Genomic DNA, 23,569 nt, shown 5'->3' on the forward strand with positions numbered 1-23,569 from the left:
CTGCTCCTGGCAAGCATGATAATGCTCCTCCACACTGCACAGCTCTCTGATAGCAGACGCCATGCAGCGTGTAATACAGGATGTACCACCCCTGAAATGGTTCCACAAAATGGAGAAGACTTGTGAAGGATCTGCCAATGGAGATGAATCTGCCTGGGGCAGAACAGGTTACAGCCACGCCTGTGGAGAAGGGGCTGATGGCACCCAAAGCTCAGAGCTGGATGATTCATCATACATTTTTTGGCTATCAAGGCCTTCCTCTGTGAAATTGTGTATTTCTTTTGGAAACTTTCCTGAAAGCTCAGTGTGTTTCGTTCTTACATGTCGTTACACAAAAGTCAAATAGAAGGATATTTGTAAGGTGGCAAAGACATTTACATAGCATTGGAGCTTGTCCTGAGGTGTTTTGAAAGATGGTCATAAATCCAGGAAGGCTGAAACATTGAGTAGTTGATGACAGTTTTAATGAACACATATGATGAAAAACAAAACTTACAGTCAGACATAATTTAGAGGTGAATCCAAAATTGGGAACCAGAAACATTAGCATGATGATGAGAATAAACAAGGTACAAAAAGGAGGAACCAGGAAGGAGGAATGACAAAGAGGTAATTAAATAATTGGAGCATGAAGTTACGGGTGTGAAGACAAAGAGACTGAGGAACAAGGAATAATAATGAAACTAGAATCAATAAAGCAAAGTGCAAAAAAACTCAACAACCAAGCATATTTCCTTTTTTGTCTCCAAAGACTGAAGAAGAAAAGGAATAAGACATTAAGCAGAGAAAACAGCAAAGGTCCCTGCTGTGCAGATTACCATTAATTAGAATCTTCGTTTTCTTAGTTAATTTTTTGTCATTTCTAATTAATGACAAAAAAATTAACTTATAACACCTTAGTCATAGCTAAATGATTTAGGAGAAAAAATATAGCCAGATCAACCAATAAATTGTTTCTATGAAAGGGTAAACATGGAGATGACAAACTTGGAGCAAATCAAACATTATCTTATTTGTACTCTCCAGGAGTGTCTTCCCTGTTTAATTTTCTCACATGCTTGATGAAGAAAATACAGTACAGCATTTAGAGATATGTTGAACGTCATTGACAAGTCCACACAAAAAGGCGGTTCTAAAGCTACACAGAAATCTAAATCTATATGTGTGTGTATATATATATATATATAGCCTTGACTGTCAGCCTCACTTTTATCTGCTTTGGGTCAGAAAGCCCACTATGGCAACCATGAAGTGGACGGTGGTGTGGTTGTGTTTCTTCAGTTTTGCTGGTGCTGCTCAAGCCAGGCAGGGTAAGACTTGCATATTTTAGATTCTAAAAATATTTTCTATTGAAAATATTTTGGCACTACAACCAAAATTGTAATTTCTACTGGTTTAAAAGACAATCAAGAGGTTTGTGATGTTAAATATAATTTTCTAAAAATATAAAGTAATAAATGTGTGATTTCAAGATTATATTTTGTTCAAATTTTTGCTGTTTAATTTTGCTGTTCTAGATGACAACCATGTCAACAACATCTGCAGCACTTGGGGCACGCAGCACTTTAAGACCTTTGATGGTGATGTGTTCCAGTTTCCTGGCTTGTGTGAGTACAACCTGGTCAAAGACTGCCGCAAATCCGAGAAGAAGTTTTCTGTGCACATTAGACGAGAAGAAAATGACGGAAATATAACAATACGTTATGTTGTGGTCACCATCTCTGAAAATACATTCAACCTAACCGAGACTGAGGTCACTGAAAATGGGAATCCGTAAGTAAAACACACACAACAATACACTAATTAACATATTTTTACATTATGTTTGTCATTTAAATCTTCAAACTTTTATTCTCTTTTATCAGAGTCACTCTGCCACACTACAGTGGGGGAGTAAAGGTGGAAGAAAGTACATTTTACATCAGGCTTCGAGCTACCAAAGTCGGCATTATAGTCATGTGGAATCGTGAAGATGCAGTCATGGTATACACCTTCCTTTACCCTCCTATAAGTCAAGAGTTTTTACAAATCACTTAATCACATTGTCGTAATGTGACTGACTTAAAAGAAACACATTTAATTTTCATGTCAAATGAAACAATTAGTGATACATTAGCTAACGTCTGCTGAGAGTGCTTCAATTGTTGGAAACAGGGAACTTTTTAAAATAATTATTTATGATGTATCTTTTAACATGATAGAAATAAAGGCTTGATGGTTGAATAACATCAAAGTCAAACAAAGACTGACCTCTTCTTTCTGGCATAAACTAAAAAAATGTGAAACATGATCCTCTCTGTATTGTGATTCAGGTGGAAGTTTCAAACAGATACAAGAACCAAACTTGTGGCCTTTGCGGAGATTTCAACGGCGTCCCTGTCTATAATGAGTTCATGGATAATGGTATGTAGTTTATTGAAGTGTGTAAAATGTATTGGAAAATAAAATAAAAACTTATTCATATTCATGACAGGTGTTATGTCATGTTTATGACAGTGTCATGACAGTCTTATTCACAACCCATCAAATAAAGTGTTACCATATTCAGTCATATCTTTAATGTTCATTACTTCATCTTCATGATCAGGTTTTAAAGTGACTCCCATTGAGCTTGGAATCAAACACAGAGTCCATCTGCCAAACGATGAATGCAAAGACCCCCCTGTAGAAGATGAATCAAAGACAAATGTGTCACATTCATGCAAAGCATTTGTAAGTATATAAATCAGTTTTTTTCCAGTAAAAATGTTAAGGAAGATGTTGACTTTTTGTTTCCGTCATTTTTCCTCACTACAGCAAACTATCTGTGAAAAAATATTTAACGGGGATTCCTGGAGTTCATGCACCAGCCTGATTAGTGCTGAAGCTTTCATCAAGGCATGTGTGGTAGACATGTGTGCCTGTAACAACGGTACCAGTGACTTCTGTGTCTGCAGCACAATGTCTGAGTTTTCTCGTCAGTGTTCGCACGCAGGAGGACAGCCACCCGACTGGAGGAGACCTGATTTCTGTGGTATGATTCATGTTTGTCTCTTTATTTTTTGTTTTTATTTATTTTTTGTTTTTAAGACTGTAGTTTAATGCTTAAGAGGTTATTGGAGCCATAAAATGTTATTTAACATATTGTTCTTGCATGATATTTTTGCCTAAATGATTCTATGACTTACTAACTTCTTTATCTTTGTATATTATGTATATACACATAACCTGCATCTTAACTTGAGTCGAGCAAATCTCAATCTCGTTGTAATCTGTTGATGACAATGACAATAAATCTTATCTTATCTTACTGCTCATTATTTATGGCACCATTTATCTTCACAGGTAAACAGTGTCCCTACAACATGCAGTATGAAGAAAGTGCTTTTCCTTGCATGGATACTTGCACACATCAGGACACAAGATTAGTGTGTGAGGACCATAAAACAGATGGCTGCTTTTGTCCTCCTGGTTAGTTCTCTTTACATTTAAAATGTGTATTCTGCCACTGTTAATTCACCTTCACTCAATGAAACTGTTTTTCTCTCAGGAACGGTGTTTGATGATATTTCTGAGAGAGGCTGCATCCCTCTGTCTGAGTGTCAGTGCAAGCATGACGACATCTACGACTCTGGAGAGGTTTACCGTCATGAAAAAACAAACTGGTATGTTTCAAGGTGTTTACGGAATGTCTTCTTGATGGTAAATTCATCTTTTTTGTTGCAGCGCAGGGATTTTACCAGCACTTTCCTTTATTATATTTCATACAACAAAGGGAAAATAAGGTCATAGTGGATGAAAAACAATCAAATTCATCACAATATTCACACAAAAAAATCTGAAAAGTGTTATATGTATTTGTATTCAGTTCCCTTTTTGTCTGACATCCATTTCTAACAGCTATGCCCACTTTTCTTTGCAAAGTAGCTCAAGCTGGGTCCGATTGGATGGAGAACATCTACATCAATTTTCTGTTTAGTGTTGTTTAGTCTCAACTCCACTGCAGCCTTTAACACGTTTGCTTTCAGGATTTCCCTAAATTTAGCATAATCCACTGTCCCTTTATTTTATCTCCATGCCCATGTCATGACTCTGCCACCATCATGCTTCAAAGTGTAAATTGTGCATTCATTATTATGTGAACAGTTTTCTATGTGAAAACTACAGTTAGGAATATGATACATGTTTGCGGTTATTACTTGTATAACATTTTTAAATGTCATATTATTTCCCTTCCACTTCACAATAATGTCACATACAAAACAAAAATCACATACAATTCTGATAAAATGCTTTAAAAATTAAATGTGTATTAAAACTTTTGCAAGGTTTTATGAACAGATTTGTATTTTTCAGTACTTGTTCAGAGGGGAAGTGGGAGTGTGAGACTTTCGAGACCCCGGCTACATGTGCAGTTGAGGAAGGTTTACATTTCACAACATTTGATGGTACTACCTATACCTTTCATGGAAATTGTCTTTATACCCTGGCCAAGGTGGAGAGCAAGGTAAATAATGAGTCATTTTCTAATTGCTGATAAATAATACAAAGCAGACATGAAAGTGAAGATTTCCCTGTGCCCAAATGTTTTATATATCTCAGGATGGAGTAAGTCCAAACTTTACTATTCGGGCCCAGTTGGGACAATGTGGAGGAACAAAATTTGATATTTGTCTAAAGGCTCTTAAAATCCATCTGGGCGTAGATAATGTGAGTAAATTACAGATGTTAGTATTTACATTCTCACAATATCAACAGATCACTCATAATTGGTTCTGTCTTTCTGCAGGTATTAATGTTTACATCTGAGGGAAAAGTTCAACAGAATATGGAGGACATCAGTTTGCCATATTACTCAGGTGGGTCTGACAAGAAGCAAGTTTTAATTGAGCTCATTTTTTCAGTAATGGAGTTTCTATTTGTGTAACATCAGGTGACTTTTCTGACATTATTTACAGGGGACATCAGAATATTTCATGCTTCATCCTTTCATATTTTGCTCAATGCCAAGTTTGGCCTCCAAATTCAGATCCAGCGTGTTCCTGTTATGCAAGCCTACATCAGTCTGGAAAGCAGCTACAAAGAAAAGACACGTGGTGAGTTTTATGTTTTCTTTTAATTTAGCCAACTTCCTTTATAGACCATGTATTGTATGATAATCAAAACCACACAGGGTTCTTGTGCAGTCAGGAACTGCATGGAAAAGAGTAACATTTCATTTCAGTGTTTAAAGATTGTGGGAAAGGATGGAAAAAATAGAAGGATGGATAAATATTTGTACTCTTAAGACTATTCTTTGTAAAAGGTTTACATTTCACAACATTTGATGGTACTACCTACACCTTTCATGGAAATTGTCTTTATTCCCTGGCCAAGGTGCTCTCCACCTTGGATGGATGGTATAAGCATCTTATACCATCCACCATACTGGATGGATGGTACAGACATTTCCGTACTGTCAAAAGAAAAAAAACTTAGATAACTGAGTTTTATTTGAGAAAAAAGAGAATATTCCAGTGAGGAGGTGATACAAAAAAATTATGGAAATGTGCTGGAGCTTGGACACTTTGGTGACTTGTTGTTCTTCTGAACATGTTCCTCAGGTTTATGTGGAAACTACAACATGGCTTTAAATGATGATATGACGACTCCTCAAGGGAGCCAAGAAGGAACTGCTGTAACTTTTGGTAATTCTTGGAAGGCCGACCAAACATGCCCAGATGCAGGCAGAATACTTGAAGACCCCTGTTCAGTCACTATGAAAACTGGTAAAAAATTAATTTAACAATGTTATTTTTTTCCAATCAAATGAAGCCCATTGTAGTATTCTATTTAACAGTAAAGCTTTTCTTTTGTTGCTTTGTGAGTATATATATTTAATTTGTATTCAGTATATTTCAGGTTATTGGAAGTGTAAAAATAATTTTACATTTAATTGTAGAGAATTATGCCCGACATTGGTGCGAAATGCTCAGAAATTCAACTGGTTCATTTGCAAATTGCCATTCAGAGGTTAATCCTGACTATTACTACAAGGTACAACAACCTCTTCTTTCAGATTTTAATTCTGTTTAATTGGACTATAATTTTCTTAAAGTGTTCTTTTTTTATGCAGCGCTGCCTTTACTCCACCTGCAGCTGTGAGAAAAGCGAAGACTGCTTATGTGCCGTCTTCACCTCTTATGGTCGGGCTTGTGCAGCAAAGGGAAAGTTTGTGACAGATTTTGGAAACCAATGCGGTAATGTGTCTTTAAGTTTCATGACAACACATTAACTGTCATATATAAGTCTTGTAACAGTTAGGTAATTTTCCCATATTATCCACAAAACAGAGAAACACACAAAGAGCTGTCCATCAACTCAGATCTTCACTTACAATCACCGGAGATGCCAGCTGACCTGTAGTTCACTGAGCTCAGATCAGCAGAGCTGCACTTCACATTTCTTGCCAGTGGTTGGCTGTTTCTGCCCTGATGGTCTCTATCTGAATGAAAAAGATGCTTGTGTACCCAAAGAAGAATGTTCCTGTTCCCATAATGAAGATTACATTGAAGCAGGAACGTCTGTCAACATCAAATCTGAGCACTGGTGAGTCAGAAGAAACCTTAAGTAGTGGTTATATTTTTTTTCAGCATGAATAAAATGGTTGTAATTTGAACGGCATCTCTGTTTCATCATATGAACTTGATTCTTTTTCCAAGTGTGTGTGCCAATGGAAGGCTTCATTGCCATTCCTTGAAAAAGCAGAACACAGGTAGGTAATTGGGGCTCTCATTTCTTTACTTTCCAATAACATTGATATTGGGTTAACATTAACATTATGTATGTTGAAAGTATTTCTTCTGTTTACAGAATGTCCTCATCCAAAAGTGTACTTCAACTGCTCCACTGGGATGGCTGATGACCAGAGACCACACTGTGTTCAACGTTGTTTGAATCTGGATGATGATGTTTGTGTGAGTTGCTGTCTTGTTTATCTTTAATGAGATCATCTCCTGATTATTTGTATGTGGATTAATAGTAACCCTTTGCTAATTTGTCTATTTCTGTGTGCATCTATTACCATAATTTTTTTTCACATAATAAATAAACCATTGCAGACTGTCCTCAGATCTGTGAAAGTATAGATTCTTTTTGCATGATAGTTGTGAAAGATCAAAATAGTTATTTTCTTTTTAAAATAACTTTAAAGGTGTAGAAATACTTTGAAGTTAATTCTCCATTTAAGTTGCCTCAATAGACCAGTGCCTGCCTTTGACTGATTGTTTTGTGAAGGAAACAGTCAAACAGAAGAAACTTTCTTTGCAAATATTTATTTTATTCATAAGTTAACCTTTAGAAAAAATGGGTTATTTTCTGTGGTATAGATATGACTCGGCTGACTGTATGTTAAAAATACACCTTTTTAGGGATAGTTCATGGGTCACTGCAGCAAACCATCATTAAAAATTGTTTTAATGTATTCATGATTAAAACTCTTTATTTTGAAGTATTACTTAGCTTTTTTCACTCTTACATGTTTCAGATTATCACATGCATTTTTATATCAGACAAACATGACCTGAGTTTATGTCTTTTTTTTTCTTCAGTTCTTAACTAGGTGGCTCATCAAGCAATACTTTCATATAGCCAAAACTGGTGGGCCTCTGAATAGTTGTCTTTATTGATATATTGTTTATCACTTGAGAGAGCAGATCTGATTGAATATTAATTGAGATAGACTAATTCCATAAAATAATGCCTACAATGAAAACTGAGAATGATTAATTGCTGTGTATCTACTTGATGACTCTACATTTCCTTTCCAGGATGCATCAGAATGTGTATCTGGCTGCATGTGTCCTTCTGGTCATTTTGATGATGGTCAAGGCTCATGTGTGAAAAAGACAGAGGATTGTTCATGCAAGCACAATGGTCAATTCTATAAGCCTGGAGTCGCAGTTTACCAAGATTGTAACCGCTGGTAAAAAAAAAAAAAAAAAAAGAAAGAAAGAAAAAATCGTTATGCTGCTTGTGCTGCATTATTTAAAAAAACATTTTGTTGAAAATTTTAATTTTAAATATAATGCATTTATTTTGTTTTGCTTTTACTCTACCCATTTAGTATTTGTAGAGGTGGGAAGTGGAAATGTACATCATACAGCTGTTCACAGAGCTGCATTATATATGGAAGTGGACATCACAAAACATTTGATAAGCAGCTATATGAGTTTCAAGGAGACTGTTCCTATGTTGCTGTCAAGGTAAGTTTATACAAAAACACTTAAAATGTGTTCAAAACTGTGGTTTTATTATTAGAAAGAATATCTAAGCTTTTACCATATAAATAACACAAATATAAATTGCCTCAAAGCAATTAAAACTTTTTTTCTATGAAATGGCTAATATGCAATAACAAAACACAATAGGAATTTGAATGTAAAGCTACATCGCTTTTCAAATGTAACCATACCCCCTAAGCTTTTTCACATCTTTGTCAGATTACAACCACAAATGTCACTGTAATTTATTTTCCCTTTTTAGAGATATGTAAGTAAAGGCACTAAACACATGCACACAAAACACCCTTCACATTGTTATTCACAAAATACAACCAGCAATATGTACTTTTACTTTTACTTCACAATTATGAGCTTGTTTGTTTGCAGTGGACGATCAGACAAAATCATATCAAAGTAGATTGACGTTTGCAGTTGTAACGAAACAGTTATGAAAAATTATTGTTTTTGTTTGCACTGTATAAATGCTGCAACCTCACTGACTCCTTGAGGCTATTGCGACGCAAAAATGGAGGTTCAAAGTTAATAATAAACACACTAAATCTATTTATCTAAAGGCATAGCTACCAGAAAAAAGTACCTGGTAAAATGCAAAGAATGCCATCAGATAATTACTCTGGACTTTTGAGAAGTACTCTGACTACTTTGTCCATATTAGCAAATTAATATGTTTAGAGACTGTGTGAGCATGTTAGATTTTTCCATAGGGTAAATGCTAGAAATTCTTGAAGCATAAATATTCTTTACAGTAAAGAATATTTATTGACAGTAAGGTCAATATGTTCTACTCTATCACACAAACTAATGCAAAGGATGCTCTTGCTTTCAAAGCAAGAGTACTTTCTATAAGTTCATAATGTATAATTTTTCAGTACTAATGGAAACCAATTTTAAAAATGTATTTGTTTAGAACAAATGTTCTAATAAAACAGTAGAGGATGAAATTGAAGTCATCACTGAAGATGAACCATGTGGATCAACGGGGACAACATGTTCTAAAACTGTCAGGATTCAGCTGGGGGTAAGGCAAAGAACTCAAATGATAATACATATTGTGTTGGAATGGTGTTCATGATTTACAAAGAGTGAAATCTTCTCTATATTTCAGAAACATGTGATCATCCTCACTGACGGCACTTTTAAAGAGATAGTTTTGGAAAATGGCACCGAAATACCATACGAAATAATAAATCGAGGCTTCTATGTTGTAGTACATTCCAGCATTGGTCTAAGAGTAATTTGGGATCGCAAAACATATTTTGTTATAACACTGGAACCATATTACAAGGTAAGTCACAGTAATTGGTTTCTGGGTAAGAAATAGATATTTTCTTTTCAACTAACTCCAACCTTCGGCCATCCGCAGAATACAAACATTTCTCAGTTCCACTACAATATAGAATTGGTGACATGCTTTTTCTATATGTTGACTAAAAATGATAGATACAATCTCAGTAAAATGTGTTTCTTTACATGGTATAAAATGTGCCAATGACTGACTTGTTTATATTTGTGCAGGGTGAAGTGTGTGGCCTGTGTGGAAACTTTGATGGTAATGGAGAGAACGACTTAACCACCCGGAGTGGGTTGGTAGTGAGCAGCCCATTAGAGTTTGCAAACAGCTGGAAAGGGGACAGCTCTTGCTCAAATGTGGATAAGCTTATTGACGCTTGTGAAAAAGCACCTCATCGAGACCATTGGGCAAAAATGAAGTGCAACATCATAAATGGAGACACATTCAAAGAATGCCACTCCAAGGTAGTGCAATGGTTGTTCTAGCAATGAAAATATTACACATGAAGTATTAGAGAAAAAAACTATCATTTTCAATGCCTAAACAGGTAGAGCCCCAACCGTTCTACGAAAAATGTGTGAAGGACTCATGTGCCTGTGACACTGGAGGAGACTGCGAGTGTTTCTGTTCAGCTGTTGCAGCTTATGCTCAAGCTTGCAATGATGCTGGTGTTTGCATTTCATGGAGAACTCCAGAAATCTGTCGTAAGTGAATAATTTTCCTCCTGTATTACTATATAAAAATCTGGGTGTTTTTCTTAGTCTGTTGCAGTTTAATAAACTTTAGAACATCTAACTCTGGTACACTTCTTCTCAACCTCTCTTAATCTTCAACCTGGTATTTTCACGAGCTGTAATCAGAAATCCACTTACTGAAATAAAACTTTAGTAAGTGTGTAGTTAACTTATATAATGAGTTAAATTTATTACATTATTGAATGTATTTATTGATTTGTGACTGTAAATTTCCATGGTTAGTCAGGACAAAGGATTCTGATATAAATTATTATCATCATGAACATAATCCTCAAAGAAGAAAAAACAGCAATTTTTTTAAGATATAGCATCACTTGAAAACAAAACCAATTTTCAAACTGAAATGTTGTTCCTTTAATAAATTTTTTCTACAACTTCTTCTTAGCTGTCTTCTGTGATTTCTACAACTTCCACAATGAACAATATGACTGCTTATGGCACTACCATCCATGTACTCCAATCACATATCAGGGTTGTTCAAGCTATTCTGTTCGAAGGTTTGAAGGTAAGGTCTGAACTAAGGCATTTTGAAGTTACAAAACAATATAAAAATCAAATTATTTCCAATGCTCTCTTTGACTTCTATGTGCAATGCACTTACAATTTTCATGCATACGTTTTTACAGGTTGTTATCCTAGTTGCCCAGAGTATGCCCCAATATTTGATGAAAAAGAAAACAGATGTGTGGAAAAATGTCTGATAGAAATAAATACTACAACAACTGAACCTACTACTATAACATCCCCAACAACCACAAAATCAACAACAGAATATACCACTACAACCGGAACATCAACTACAACAACTACTACAACCACTACAACTACCACAACAACCACTACAAGTACACCAACAACCACAGAATCAACAACAACTGAAACAACAACTACAACCCCAACAACTACAACTACCACAACAACTACCCCTACCACCACAGAGCCAACGACAACTGAAACTACAACTGAAACACCAACTACAACCACAACTACCACAACAACTACACCCACAACAACAGAATCAACAACAACTGAAACTACAACTGAATCTACTACTGAAACACCAACAACAACCACAACTACCACAACTACCACAACAACTACTACAACTACCCCTACAACCACAGAATCAACGACAACTGAAACTACAACTGAAACACCAACTACAACCATTACATCAACCGAAACACCTACTACCACCACTTCAACCCCAACTACTACGCCATGTACTCCTGGTTGTGAGTGGTCAGAATGGTTTGATGTACATGATTCAAAAAAAGATAAAAACGACAATGAAACATATGACAACATCAGACACAATGGCCATGACATATGCTATCATCCTGAAAAAATTGACTGCAGATCAACTGACCTTCCCGAGATAGCCCTAAGTGACTATTTGAGTGAAACTGGACAAAAGGTTACCTGTAATGTTGACAGTGGGCTGATATGTAAAAAAGAAGACCAGCCAAGACCATACAAGTGTTTTAACTACAAGATACGGGTCTGTTGTAGCACATGTGAAATTACCACCACAACTGAATCTACAACTACAACCACTACTACAACTGAAACACCAACTACAACCATTACATCAACTGAAACACCAACAACAACTTCTACAACCACAACCACAACTACAACTGAAACACCATCTACAACAATTACATCAACTGAACCAACTACAACCACTTTAACTACAACTGAAACACCAACTACAACCATTACATCAACTGAAACACCTACTACCACAACAACTACTACAACAACTACCCCTACAACCACAGAATCAACAACAACTGAAACTACAACTGAATCTACTACTGAAACACCAACTACAACCACAACTACGACAACAACCACAACAACTACACCCACAACAACAGAATCAACAACAACTGCAACTACAACTGAATCTACTACTGAAACACCAACTACAACCACAACTACGACAACAACCACAACAACTACACCCACAACAACAGAATCAACAACAACTGAAACTACAACTGAATCTACTACTGAAACACCAACTTCAACCACAAGTACCACAACAACTACTACAACTACCCCTACAACCACAGAATCAACGACAACTGAAACTACAACTGAATCTACTACTGAAACACCAACTACTACCACAACTACCACAACAACTACTACAACTACCCCTACAACCACAGAATCAACGGCAACTGAAACTACAACTGAATCTACTACTGAAACACCAACTACAACCACAACTACCACAACAACCACAACAACTACTACAACTACCCCTACAACCACAGAATCAACAACAACTGAAACTACAACTGAATCTACTACTGAAACACCAACTACAACCACAACTACCACAACAACTACTACAACTACCCCTACAACCACAGAATCAACGACAACTGAAACTACAACTGAAACACCAACTACAACCATTACATCAACCGAAACACCTACTACCACCACTTCAACCCCAACTACTACGCCATGTACTCCTGGTTGTGAGTGGTCAGAATGGTTTGATGTACATGATTCAAAAAAAGATAAAAACGACAATGAAACATATGACAACATCAGACACAATGGCCATGACATATGCTATCATCCTGAAAAAATTGACTGCAGATCGACCGACCTTCCCGAGATAGCCCTAAGTGACTATTTGAGTGAAACTGGACAAAAGGTTACCTGTAATGTTGACAGTGGGCTGATATGTAAAAAAGAAGACCAGCCAAGACCATACAAGTGTTTTAACTACAAGATACGGGTCTGTTGTAGCACATGTGAAATTACCACCACAACTGAATCTACAACTACAACCACTACTACAACTGAAACACCAACTACAACCATTACATCAACTGAAACACCAACAACAACTTCTACAACCACAACCACAACTACAACTGAAACACCATCTACAACAATTACATCAACTGAACCAACTACAACCACTTTAACTACAACTGAAACACCAACTACAACCATTACATCAACTGAAACATCAACAACTTCTACAACCACAACTACAACTGAAATACCAACTACAACCATTACATCAACTGAAACACCTACTACCACAACAACTACTACAACAACTACCCCTACAACCACAGAATCAACAACAACTGAAACTACAACTGGATCTACTACTGAAACACCAACTACAACTGCTACAACCACAACAACCACAACTACCACAACAACTACCCCTACAACCACAGAATCAACAACAACTGAAACACCAACTACAACCACAACTACGACAACAACCACAACAACTACACCCACAACAACAGAATCAACAACAACTGAAACTACAACTGAATCTACTACTGAAACACCAACTACAACCACAACTACCACAACAACTACTACAACTACCCCTACAACCACAGAATCAACGACAACTGAAACTACAACTGAATCTACTACTGAAACACCAACTACAACCACAACTACCACAACAACCACAACAACTACTACAACTACCCCTACAACCACAGAATCAATGACAACTGAAACTACAACTGAATCTACTACTGAAACACCAACTACAACCACAACTACCACAACAACAACAACCACAACTACTACAACTACCTCTACAACCACAGAACCAACGACAACTGAAACTACAACTGAATCTACTACTGAAACACCAACTACAATCACAACTACGACAACAACCACAACAACTACTACAACTACCCCTACAACCACAGAATCAACAACAACTGAAACTACAACTGAATCTACTACTGAAACACCAACTACAACTACTACGACCACAACTACCACAACTACCACAACAACTACCCCTACAACCACAGAATCAACAACAACTGAAACACCAACTACAACCACAACTACGACAACAACCACAACAACTACACCCACAACAACAGAATCAACAACAACTGAAACTACAACTGAATCTACTACTGAAACACCAACTACAACCACAACTACCACAACAACTACTACAACTACCCCTACAACCACAGAATCAACGACAACTGAAACTACAACTGAATCTACTACTGAAACACCAACTACAACCACAACTACCACAACAACCACAACTACTACAACTACCCCTACAACCACAGAATCAACAACAACTGAAACTACAACTGAATCTACTACTGAAACACCAACTACAACCACAACTACCACAACAACCACAACAACTACTACAACTACCCCTACAACCACAGAATCAACGACAACTGAAACTACAACTGAATCTACTACTGAAACACCAACTACAACCACAACTACCACAACAACCACAACTACTACAACTACCCCTACAACCACAGAATCAACAACAACTGAAACTACAACTGAAACACCAACTACAATCACAACAACCACAACAACTACTACAACAACTACCCCTACAACCACAGAATCAACGACAACTGAAACACCAACTACAACCACAACTACTACCACAACTACACCAACAACCACAGAATCAACAACAGCAACTAAGTCTACAACTAAATCATTGTCTACTACCACCACTTCAACATCAACTACAAAACCACCTACAACTACACCCATCACATGTGCACAGTGGGGTGTGCAGGTAAGTTGCTTCACTTCAAACCCCTTTAATTAATTTTTGGAGGGGGCGGAGGGACTGTAATTATGTATTTATTTTTGTGGTATTTTTAATGTTGTTTTCTTGCTATTTCTGTTGACATCCTATCACTGGTTCTCTTTTTTTTCTTGTCTACAGCAAAATGAGTTTTTTTATTTTTGCAACTGCACCATGGCAAGATGTATTGGAGGCAATAAAATTGAAATAGTTCCATATGAATGTCCAGCTATGGAGCCCGTAACTTGTGCCAATGGGAAAGACCCTGTTCTTGTATATGATTATTATCATTGCTGCCAACATTATGAATGTGACTGTAAGTTTTCTATTTAAAAACTAAGAAATTTATAAACAGCTGAACATTATGCTCACTGTAGATTAAGTTATTCTTATCATCCAAGAAAATATCCATGTACTTAAAAGTATAAATAGCAACAATTAATCTATAACAGCCCTGGGCTTCAAATGTATTTGTTTCATAAAGAGCTTCCATGTAAGGATGAAAATATTTATTTATTTATCACTTGTGTGAAGTGGTGTGGCAAATGAAGAACCTAATTGTACTCATGAAGGGAATCATATTATTGAGACTGTTTAGTGGATAGTTTTTGTTTTTATTAAGTACTTACATTTTTCTGTCACTGTAGGTGAATGCGAAGGCTGGGGAGATCCTCATTACATTACTTTTGATGGCAAATACTACAGTTACCAAGGAAACTGTACCTACTATTTGATGAAAGAAATTACACCAATGCATGGCTTAGAAATTTTAATTGAAAATGTCCATTGTGACCCCACTGAAGATGTTTCCTGTCCTCGAGCTTTAATTGTAAATTATGGAGCACAAAGTATCAAACTGATCAACTTTAATCTTGGTGGACGACCTGATTTGAAGGTAACACGTGATGACCTTTTTTGAACAATAGCTTTTAAACTACATATACATGGTGGGTAAAGTCTTAACACGTCAACGTTTTTCTCAGAAGGTAAAAGAAATGGCACAAGGAATACGTGTTGAACACACTTGAATAAATATATAAAATATTTGGTGAAAAAGCCTATTAATATCACTGTTTTGAGGTGTGTGAACGGGCTGCAATTGTGTGAGCGTATTATTTATTATTATTACTGAAAAAATTCTATTTGATATTTCTATATGTTTTTGAAGTTCTCTGAGTCTGCCTAAGCTCTTGGGAAAAGAAATCATAAGAGGGGCACCTGGCTTGTTACAGCTTGAACAACACTCCTGTGAACATTTAGAAGTTTATAAAACTATAACTACGGTGTGTTTTGCAATTATACACATTTTTTGTGAAGGTTTATTTGATTTTACAATAGGTCCACTCTGGAAAAGACTAGTGATATCACTGTTATTCCTTCGTTATCTAAATTAGGTTGGGACAAAGTCACTTTTTGCAAGCCATCAGTGGATATTACAACAAGCTTTATTTGCACATAAGAGGAGGAATGCTATATAAAAATAAATATAAATTTGTAGACTAATTTATTTTGATTTTATCGTATGCATATACACATTACATGCTATTATCACTAACATGCAATCAAAATATTAGCTTCATACTAATATTATCTACTTCTGCTTTTTTCAGGCATTTAAAAATGAAGATGTAGAAAATCTAAGGCTCCCTTATTGGAAAGATGGTGTTAAAGTGATGAGCACTAATATTAACTTGGTGTTAGAGATCCTTCGTCTAAATGTGGTTGTTAAATTTGGAAGAACTGGCTTCAGTATCAACCTTCCATATAAGTACTTTGGAGGAAACACACAGGGTCATTGTGGTAAGAATGTCCTCTCAGAATGCATCTGTACACAGATATACAGATAGGGTTTGTATACACCTTTCAGTTTGAATGGAGAAAATGACACTAGAACATTTTTGATAGGAACTTGCTCCAACAATCAAGATGATGACTGCAGATTGCCTAGCGGTACAGTAGCAGAAAATTGCGGTGTGATGGCTGACGACTGGCTTCTGAAGAAAGATGAGGGAAAAATTGGCTGCATACCTAAACGTACACCTCCACCGAAACCATGCAAACAAAATCCAGATTCTGTTTGTGAACTGCTTAAGGACCCCTCAGGGTACTTTACAAATCGTCTTGATCTGTATCATTTTCTTCAGCTTTTTAAATAGTCTTTTTAATGAAATTTTATTTTCCACTTCAGTGCCTTTGCTGAATGCCATTCCCAGATCTCTCCAGACAATTTCTACAAAGGTTGCGTTTTTGATAGCTGCTATGTTCACAACCGGGCAGTGGAGTGCACAAGTTTGGAGACTTATGCTGCTGCCTGCGCAGAGATTGGAATTTGTATTGACTGGAGGAAGTACACTAATATATGTGGTACAATATTTTTTTCTCAACATAGAAAATTCAAAATAAAAAAAACACATTGTATTTAGTTATTATTTCCTAGCACTGGAATTTGAAATTTTGTTTTCATATTTTTACTGTTCTTTTTGTTTGCTTTTTACCAATAGCCAGCAACTGTCCATCAGGCAAAATTTATAAATCTTGTGGACCTGCAGACCAACCAAGCTGTGAGGACAAGTGAGTTCTAATAAAAAGTTGTTTTTTTGCTGCTTGTTTTAGCACACAATTAATTAGCAAATGGAAAAAAGAAACATAGGAAAAGTAAAGGAACAGTTAAAGCAACCCAGTTATATCACAATGATCCCCTTTAAATCAAAATTAGTTTGAGACAAACTCAGGTGATCTTTATTAAAGGATGAAATACTGTCACATTCAATATATTAGAATATTAATGTAAGTTCCTTTAACTCAGGAACTCAATTTACTCAGCAAAACACATTATATAGATTTATTAATATTAGAAATAATTGGAATTATTTTCCACTGGGAGATTTTAAAAATATTAACCAGATATAAATTCTTGGTCCCGTTCAGATTAGATCTAAAGCATGCCTTTGCTTTTACTTTACACCTTCTACAATTTGCATGGTCACTGGATTTCACTGTTATTGTCATGTCTCAAAAATATTCATTTATAATTAGCAATGTTTAAAATGTGATTACATTTCCCTTGGCATGAAATGCAAAGATCAAATGCAACATAAATAACGATTTTAACAATAAAACACATGATGTTTTTCATATCTAAAACTTGCAGTCCTAACGATCCAGTCATGAACTACACTACTGAGGGCTGCTATTGTCCTGAAGGAATGAAACTGTTCAGCAAAGAATCAAATATTTGCGTTAAAAGTTGTGGTAAGTATGTTAGAACAATTCTCAACATCTGTTTCGTTATTAAGATTCAACATCTTTGGTTCCTTTCATTTGCTTCTCTAGCTGTCTTTGAGTTTAACAAGAGTCTACATTCTGACGCTGTTCGTCAGTGTGCTCAATATGTTCACATTTCTGTATTCAAAATATATATGTGATATTACAAATACTGCTTCCATAGTTATTAGAGTAACGAAGCTTGGTTTGCCTTTGAATGAACTAGTGTCTTACGTAAAATTAGACAACGCAGCCAAAAAGAGTGTATGAACAAATAGTACACCTGCTTAATCTATCATTTGGGTTTCCTCTTCCCATCGAAAGATTTCTGATATACGGTTTGCTTAGAGCATTTTCAACTATCTGTCAGAGAGTACCTTCTTGGGGATTGTGTCTTTCCTTGAGACATTTTAGGACGTACAAGAAATGAACATGAAGCAATAGTGCTTCATGTTCCTGGCCCTTTGCTATTTCTATTTTACTGTAAATCTAAACCAGTTTCTTTGAGTTCATAGATACATGATACTTTATTTATTTTTTGCAGTGATTATATAAGTAAAACAGTACCAAATAGTTGAATCCAAACTAAAAGTAACTTATTTCAATAAGCTATTTGACAAGAGCATTAGCATATAGAGACAACAAGGAGACTCACATAAATATGTTTGTGCTGTTTAAACAGGATGTCTTGATCCCAATGGGAAGCCCCGTGAGGTGAGCCACACTTGATTTTCATGTACTGTTCTCTACTTGTTTTTTATACATTTAAACCAACATTATTATTTTTTTCAGTTCAACGAGACATTTGAATACAAATGTCAGGCCTGTGTGTGTGACGAATCCACCAAAACTGTGATCTGTAAGCCTAAGACGTGCCCACCCACTGCTTTACCAAAATGCATCTATCCAGGATTTGTTCTTGTCAACCAAACTGATCCATCAAATCCCTGCTGCAATGTCCATGTTTGCCGTAAGACACAACAATAATGCTGATTACTGTTTGCTGCTCGTTAGTGTTTAAATTAGTAATAAACTGAGTTCTTCTTCTTTGTGTTAACAGAATGTCAGAGCCATGCTTGTCTGGACATCAACATGAACTGTGATGTTGGCTTTATGCCAAACATCAGTGTTCCAGAGGGAAAATGCTGTCCAGAAAGTACATGTGGTGAGTCTATAAAATCAGTTTGTACATACATGAGGTCCAATGGATAAAGAATCATTTTGAGTGATCTTTGTTTTTACATAAATGTCAACTTTCTTTCCTAGAACCCAAAAGAGTCTGTGTGCTAAATGATGTTGAATATCAGGTAAGGAATATATTAAATGCATTGAGAAGATAAATATGTACCTTTTAATATTTAGTCATTGTTAGACTAAAAGTTGCAGGCTAACATTGAATTTATGTGGATTTCTCAGCCTGATTCTTCCGTTCCTGGCCAAAAATGTAAGAACTGCTTCTGTTCCTCAAGCTCTTCATCTGGTGGTCTGATGGAAATAAAGTGCGAGAAGCAGCAGTGCAAAGAAACATGCAGAAGGGTGAGGAAGACAATGTAACGTGTATGACAATGTATGTATGCGTACTTGGCTGCATACATACACACTCAACTGGCCCTTTATTTTCCAAAGGGCCAGTTGAGAATGAAAATAATTGCAAATATTAAGGTTTTACTGCAATCAATGTTATTGCATCGACATATATGACTACCTGAATCAGAGCAAGACAACATGATTACGATATTACAGTTGCCATTAAGTAAACACCAAAGGTGTTGTACAGCATTCCAGGACTAATTGGAAAAAAATAAGACACATTCTCCACTAACAGAACAGATTAACAGAAAGGTTTATAACAGCGATTAAAATTTGCAGTTTCAAATGTCTTAAGATTCTCCACTATAGCAGATGAAAATCTAGTTTTTTACATCTGTTTGACTACTTACAGAAAGTTGTAAAATCCTGTTTTATTTATGTAAAAAAAAACTTTTAGCAACATGAACTGTTTTTTTAATTACATATTTTGATGAGTAATTTGCAAGTGCCACGTCAACGAGTCCCTTTGGCAATCTATGAAAAATGTTTAGACTCTCTCTATAGAAACTCATAAGCTCATTAAGGATGGTGGACACATTTTTTTAATACTAAAGAAAGAAAACAAAATAATCCTGATTAATCATAACCTATGCTGTTTTTAGCAGTAATATTGCTATTGCATAATTTTCTGACATTGCACAGCCTCCTTAAAAGACTAGCATGTGTATCTGTAGCAAAAGTGGCTCTGCAAGCATTAACGTGGGGTTGCAAACAAATGCAGCCTTGACAAATTGTCTGATTTAGAAAATAAAATACAAAATTATATCAAATATTCACCACTTCTGTTGTAAGTTATTTTCCAGCATACACAGAATATTTGGGGTGATAACAGAAATGTTGAATGGGTGTGAATAAATTTATAATTAACTGTTTTTGTTATTATTATTTTACCATATGGATGTATTGAATTAGCTTTTTTTCTCTCAGGGATTTGAATATAAAAAACCCAACTCAGATGATTGCTGTGGGACGTGTGTGCAGACCCAGTGTGTGTTCATTGTTAATGGCAATGAGACACTCTTAAAGGTAAACCAAATCCTCTCTGTGGGTGTGTATTAATTTCTGTAAGTATAAAACAACTAAGTATGTGGTTATCTGTGTGGTCATTTTCAGGAAGGAGAAACCTGGTCACCACCAGAAAATAAATGTGAAAGTAAGACTTGTGTTAAGAATGGTGAGACTCTTACAGTCACCAGTAAGCAAATCATTTGCCCAGCATTCCAAGAGAGCAACTGCAAGAATGTAAGTGCCTGGTTTAATGCATAAACCCACACTGGATCATATACAAAGAAAAATTAAAACTTTTTGTTGTTGTTTTGTTTTCTATTCAGGACACAATTCAGACTGCAGCAAATGGCTGCTGCAAAATCTGTGAGTATGATTATTTTTCTGTTCTTTAGAGTTAGAGATACTGAAAAAAGCACAAAAACTGACATTTTTCTTTCCTCTCACATTTTAAAAGGTGTGGAAAAAGAGAAGGCCTGCAGTCTGGTTAGCCGGACAACTCCTATCAACTACAATGGCTGTCAGTCTGAGTTGAATATGCCGTCATGTGAAGGATCATGCGTCACTTTCACCAAGTAAGTATGACATTACTTTTAGTTTTTCTTCCTCTGGATGGTCATTAAATCATTTATTAAGCAGTTGTGAAGTAATGAATGTGCTGATTTTTTCTGTCCTTGATCTTTTCAGATACTCTGAAGCAGCAGGTGCTATGGAGCATTCCTGCTCCTGCTGTAAGGAGAGACGCGCCAGCAACCGCACTGTTACCCTGGCGTGTAACGATGGTGCGCACGTCCAGTTCACTTATGTGCATGTGGAGGAGTGCGGCTGTGGTCACACAGAGTGCACCACACCTGCTGCACTGCATGTTCGCAGAAAGCGACGCTTCACACTGCAGTGACCCAACCCTCTGTCCTCATGTGGGATACAGATGTATCTCCAAGAATCATTTAATTAATCATTAAATCTCTAATAAGGTATAGCATACTTTGTGGAGTTCATTTATCAGTTGATTGAATAAAAGCATGCATCTAAGTTTCAGTCTCCTGTCTTTAGTTATTTTGATTGTGGCAGTCATCACATATTCCCCACTTGCTTGCATATATTAATGATAATGAAATGTTTGAATATTTACAATTTCAGAATAATAACTTTGGTTGTTCTATGAACAATAAAAAATATCCTAATCTATATAAAACATTGACCCTTTACAGCCCTGCAAGTATAAGCATGCTTGGCAAAGCTTATACTTGTATATACTTTTTTTTGGGATACAAATGCACCACAAAATGCTAGGGATAAAACAGATCCATCCATGATCTAAGATATTAGCATGACAGAAACTTTCCGTAAGAAGGAAAGATAGAAATTATAAATTAGTAAGAAGCTTTTTTTTATTATATAAAGTATATATGTATATATATATATATATATCTGTCCTTGATCCTTTCAGATACTCTGAAGTATGTACTCTGTATGCACATTTCAGATACTCTGAAATGTGCAGTCCTTGGCACAGCCAAGATACTGCGCAGAACCCTCAAGCTCCCAGGCCTCTGGTAGAGGACCCGAGCTCAGAGGATAAGAACCACCCGCGGTGGGTGAGAAGGGAATTTTTATATATATATATATATATATATATATATGCTGTATATATCACTTCTTCTGTCACATTTGACATAGAGAAGATGACATTTTGTCTCATTGCTGTTTCAACAATGTTATTTGGCACTCACTTCAGTGTGTGAACTCCAGTTTTCTAAGAAAACTTTCAAATGTTGTGTTTATCTGACATGATGCTGATGTATTTGCAAATAGACACTCAAAGACAAAGAAATCTGAATAAACACAAGACCAAACATTCTTCTCAAGGATTTTGTAATAGGCAGAATAATTGTAGGTTTTCTTAATTCAGCTGCTTAGGTCCTAAACCAGGGGTACCTTAAGTTGGTCCTTGAGGGCCGGCATCCTGCATGTTTTAGTTCTCTCCCTGATTCTGGTAACAACCTTTTCAGCATGTCAATGTTCTTCTTAGGACTCTAATGAGCCATCATTGGATCCAGGTGCGTTAAACTAGGGAGAGAATTAAAACATGCAGGATGCCGGCCCTCGAGGACCAACTTTGGGCACCACTGTCCTAAACCAATAGACCCATACCATCACTCTCACCTGAAATTCTGAGATATTTCTTTTACAGCATATTTAACAAAAAACACTACATTTTTCTGTCATTGATCCACATAATATTGTCCCAAAAGTCTTGTGGACCATGAAGATGGTTTTTTTTAGCCACTTAGAGATCTGACTTTGTGTTTGTTTTCTGCAAACATGGAGAAGCAGAATTCAGCCTCTATGCACCACAAATCTGGAATGTCCAGAACAACCAAAACACTGAGTTCCTTTAAATCAAGGCTAAAAATCCACCTGTGTAGAGTTGCTTTTGAACCTTAATAAATGGAACATTGACCAACGTATTTGTTGTGTATTCATGACTTTAATGATAGCACTAACCAAAATATAATGTTTGTTACTTGTTTCTCAATTGTCGACGGTATGTTGTTTTTATGACTTTTTGTTTTTGTGTTTTTATGATGTAAAGCACTTTGAACTGGTTTGTTACTGAAATGTGCTATACAAATATAACGTGACTGATTGAAAGGCAGAAGAAATTTTTACTCTCTGAGAAAAAAATTATCTTGACAGCCCTGATGGCTTTCAGCGTTGGCATGACAAGGAAACCCCACCTTAAATGTTTTTTACACAGCAAAGGGGAGGGACGTCATCATGATCTTTTTCCTTC

General features: G+C 36.1%; 1 protein-coding gene across 1 annotated transcript; it reads left to right on the top strand.

Moving 5' to 3' along the window:
- Positions 1-486: 486 nt before the first annotated feature.
- LOC114152557 (mucin-2-like) lies at positions 487-21,804 on the top strand. Its single transcript, XM_028030486.1, has 44 exons — positions 487-1,310; positions 1,518-1,773; positions 1,866-1,983; positions 2,313-2,403; positions 2,588-2,712; positions 2,797-3,013; positions 3,325-3,450; positions 3,530-3,644; positions 4,336-4,486; positions 4,582-4,689; positions 4,769-4,838; positions 4,938-5,075; positions 5,583-5,747; positions 5,921-6,015; positions 6,095-6,218; positions 6,312-6,567; positions 6,681-6,733; positions 6,832-6,935; positions 7,788-7,942; positions 8,084-8,222; positions 9,169-9,279; positions 9,367-9,546; positions 9,777-10,016; positions 10,100-10,256; positions 10,693-10,812; positions 10,934-11,695; positions 13,028-14,901; positions 15,055-15,229; positions 15,561-15,808; positions 16,524-16,713; positions 16,819-17,017; positions 17,102-17,277; positions 17,415-17,484; positions 18,065-18,165; positions 18,860-18,891; positions 18,970-19,147; positions 19,238-19,342; positions 19,444-19,484; positions 19,594-19,713; positions 20,695-20,793; positions 20,881-21,009; positions 21,099-21,138; positions 21,230-21,347; positions 21,460-21,804. Exons 1-44 carry the CDS (start codon positions 1,238-1,240, stop codon positions 21,668-21,670), a joined length of 8,355 nt encoding a protein of 2,784 aa, XP_027886287.1. The 5' UTR covers positions 487-1,237; the 3' UTR covers positions 21,671-21,804.
- The last annotated feature ends 1,765 nt before the right edge of the window (positions 21,805-23,569 follow it).

Source organism: Xiphophorus couchianus, chromosome 2, assembly GCF_001444195.1.
Source record: "Xiphophorus couchianus chromosome 2, X_couchianus-1.0, whole genome shotgun sequence".
Lineage (NCBI taxonomy): Eukaryota > Metazoa > Chordata > Actinopteri > Cyprinodontiformes > Poeciliidae > Xiphophorus > Xiphophorus couchianus.

Excerpts from the sequence above, each read along its gene's own strand:
- LOC114152557 (XM_028030486.1), top strand. The coding sequence starts at position 1,238 with ATGGCAACCATGAAGTGGACGGTGGTGTGGTTGTGTTTCTTCAGTTTT. Across the intron at positions 9,280-9,366 it reads CTGTCAGGATTCAGCTGGGG|AAACATGTGATCATCCTCAC; the intron begins GTAAGGCAAAGA and ends TCTATATTTCAG. Across the intron at positions 10,813-10,933 it reads TTCTGTTCGAAGGTTTGAAG|GTTGTTATCCTAGTTGCCCA; the intron begins GTAAGGTCTGAA and ends ACGTTTTTACAG.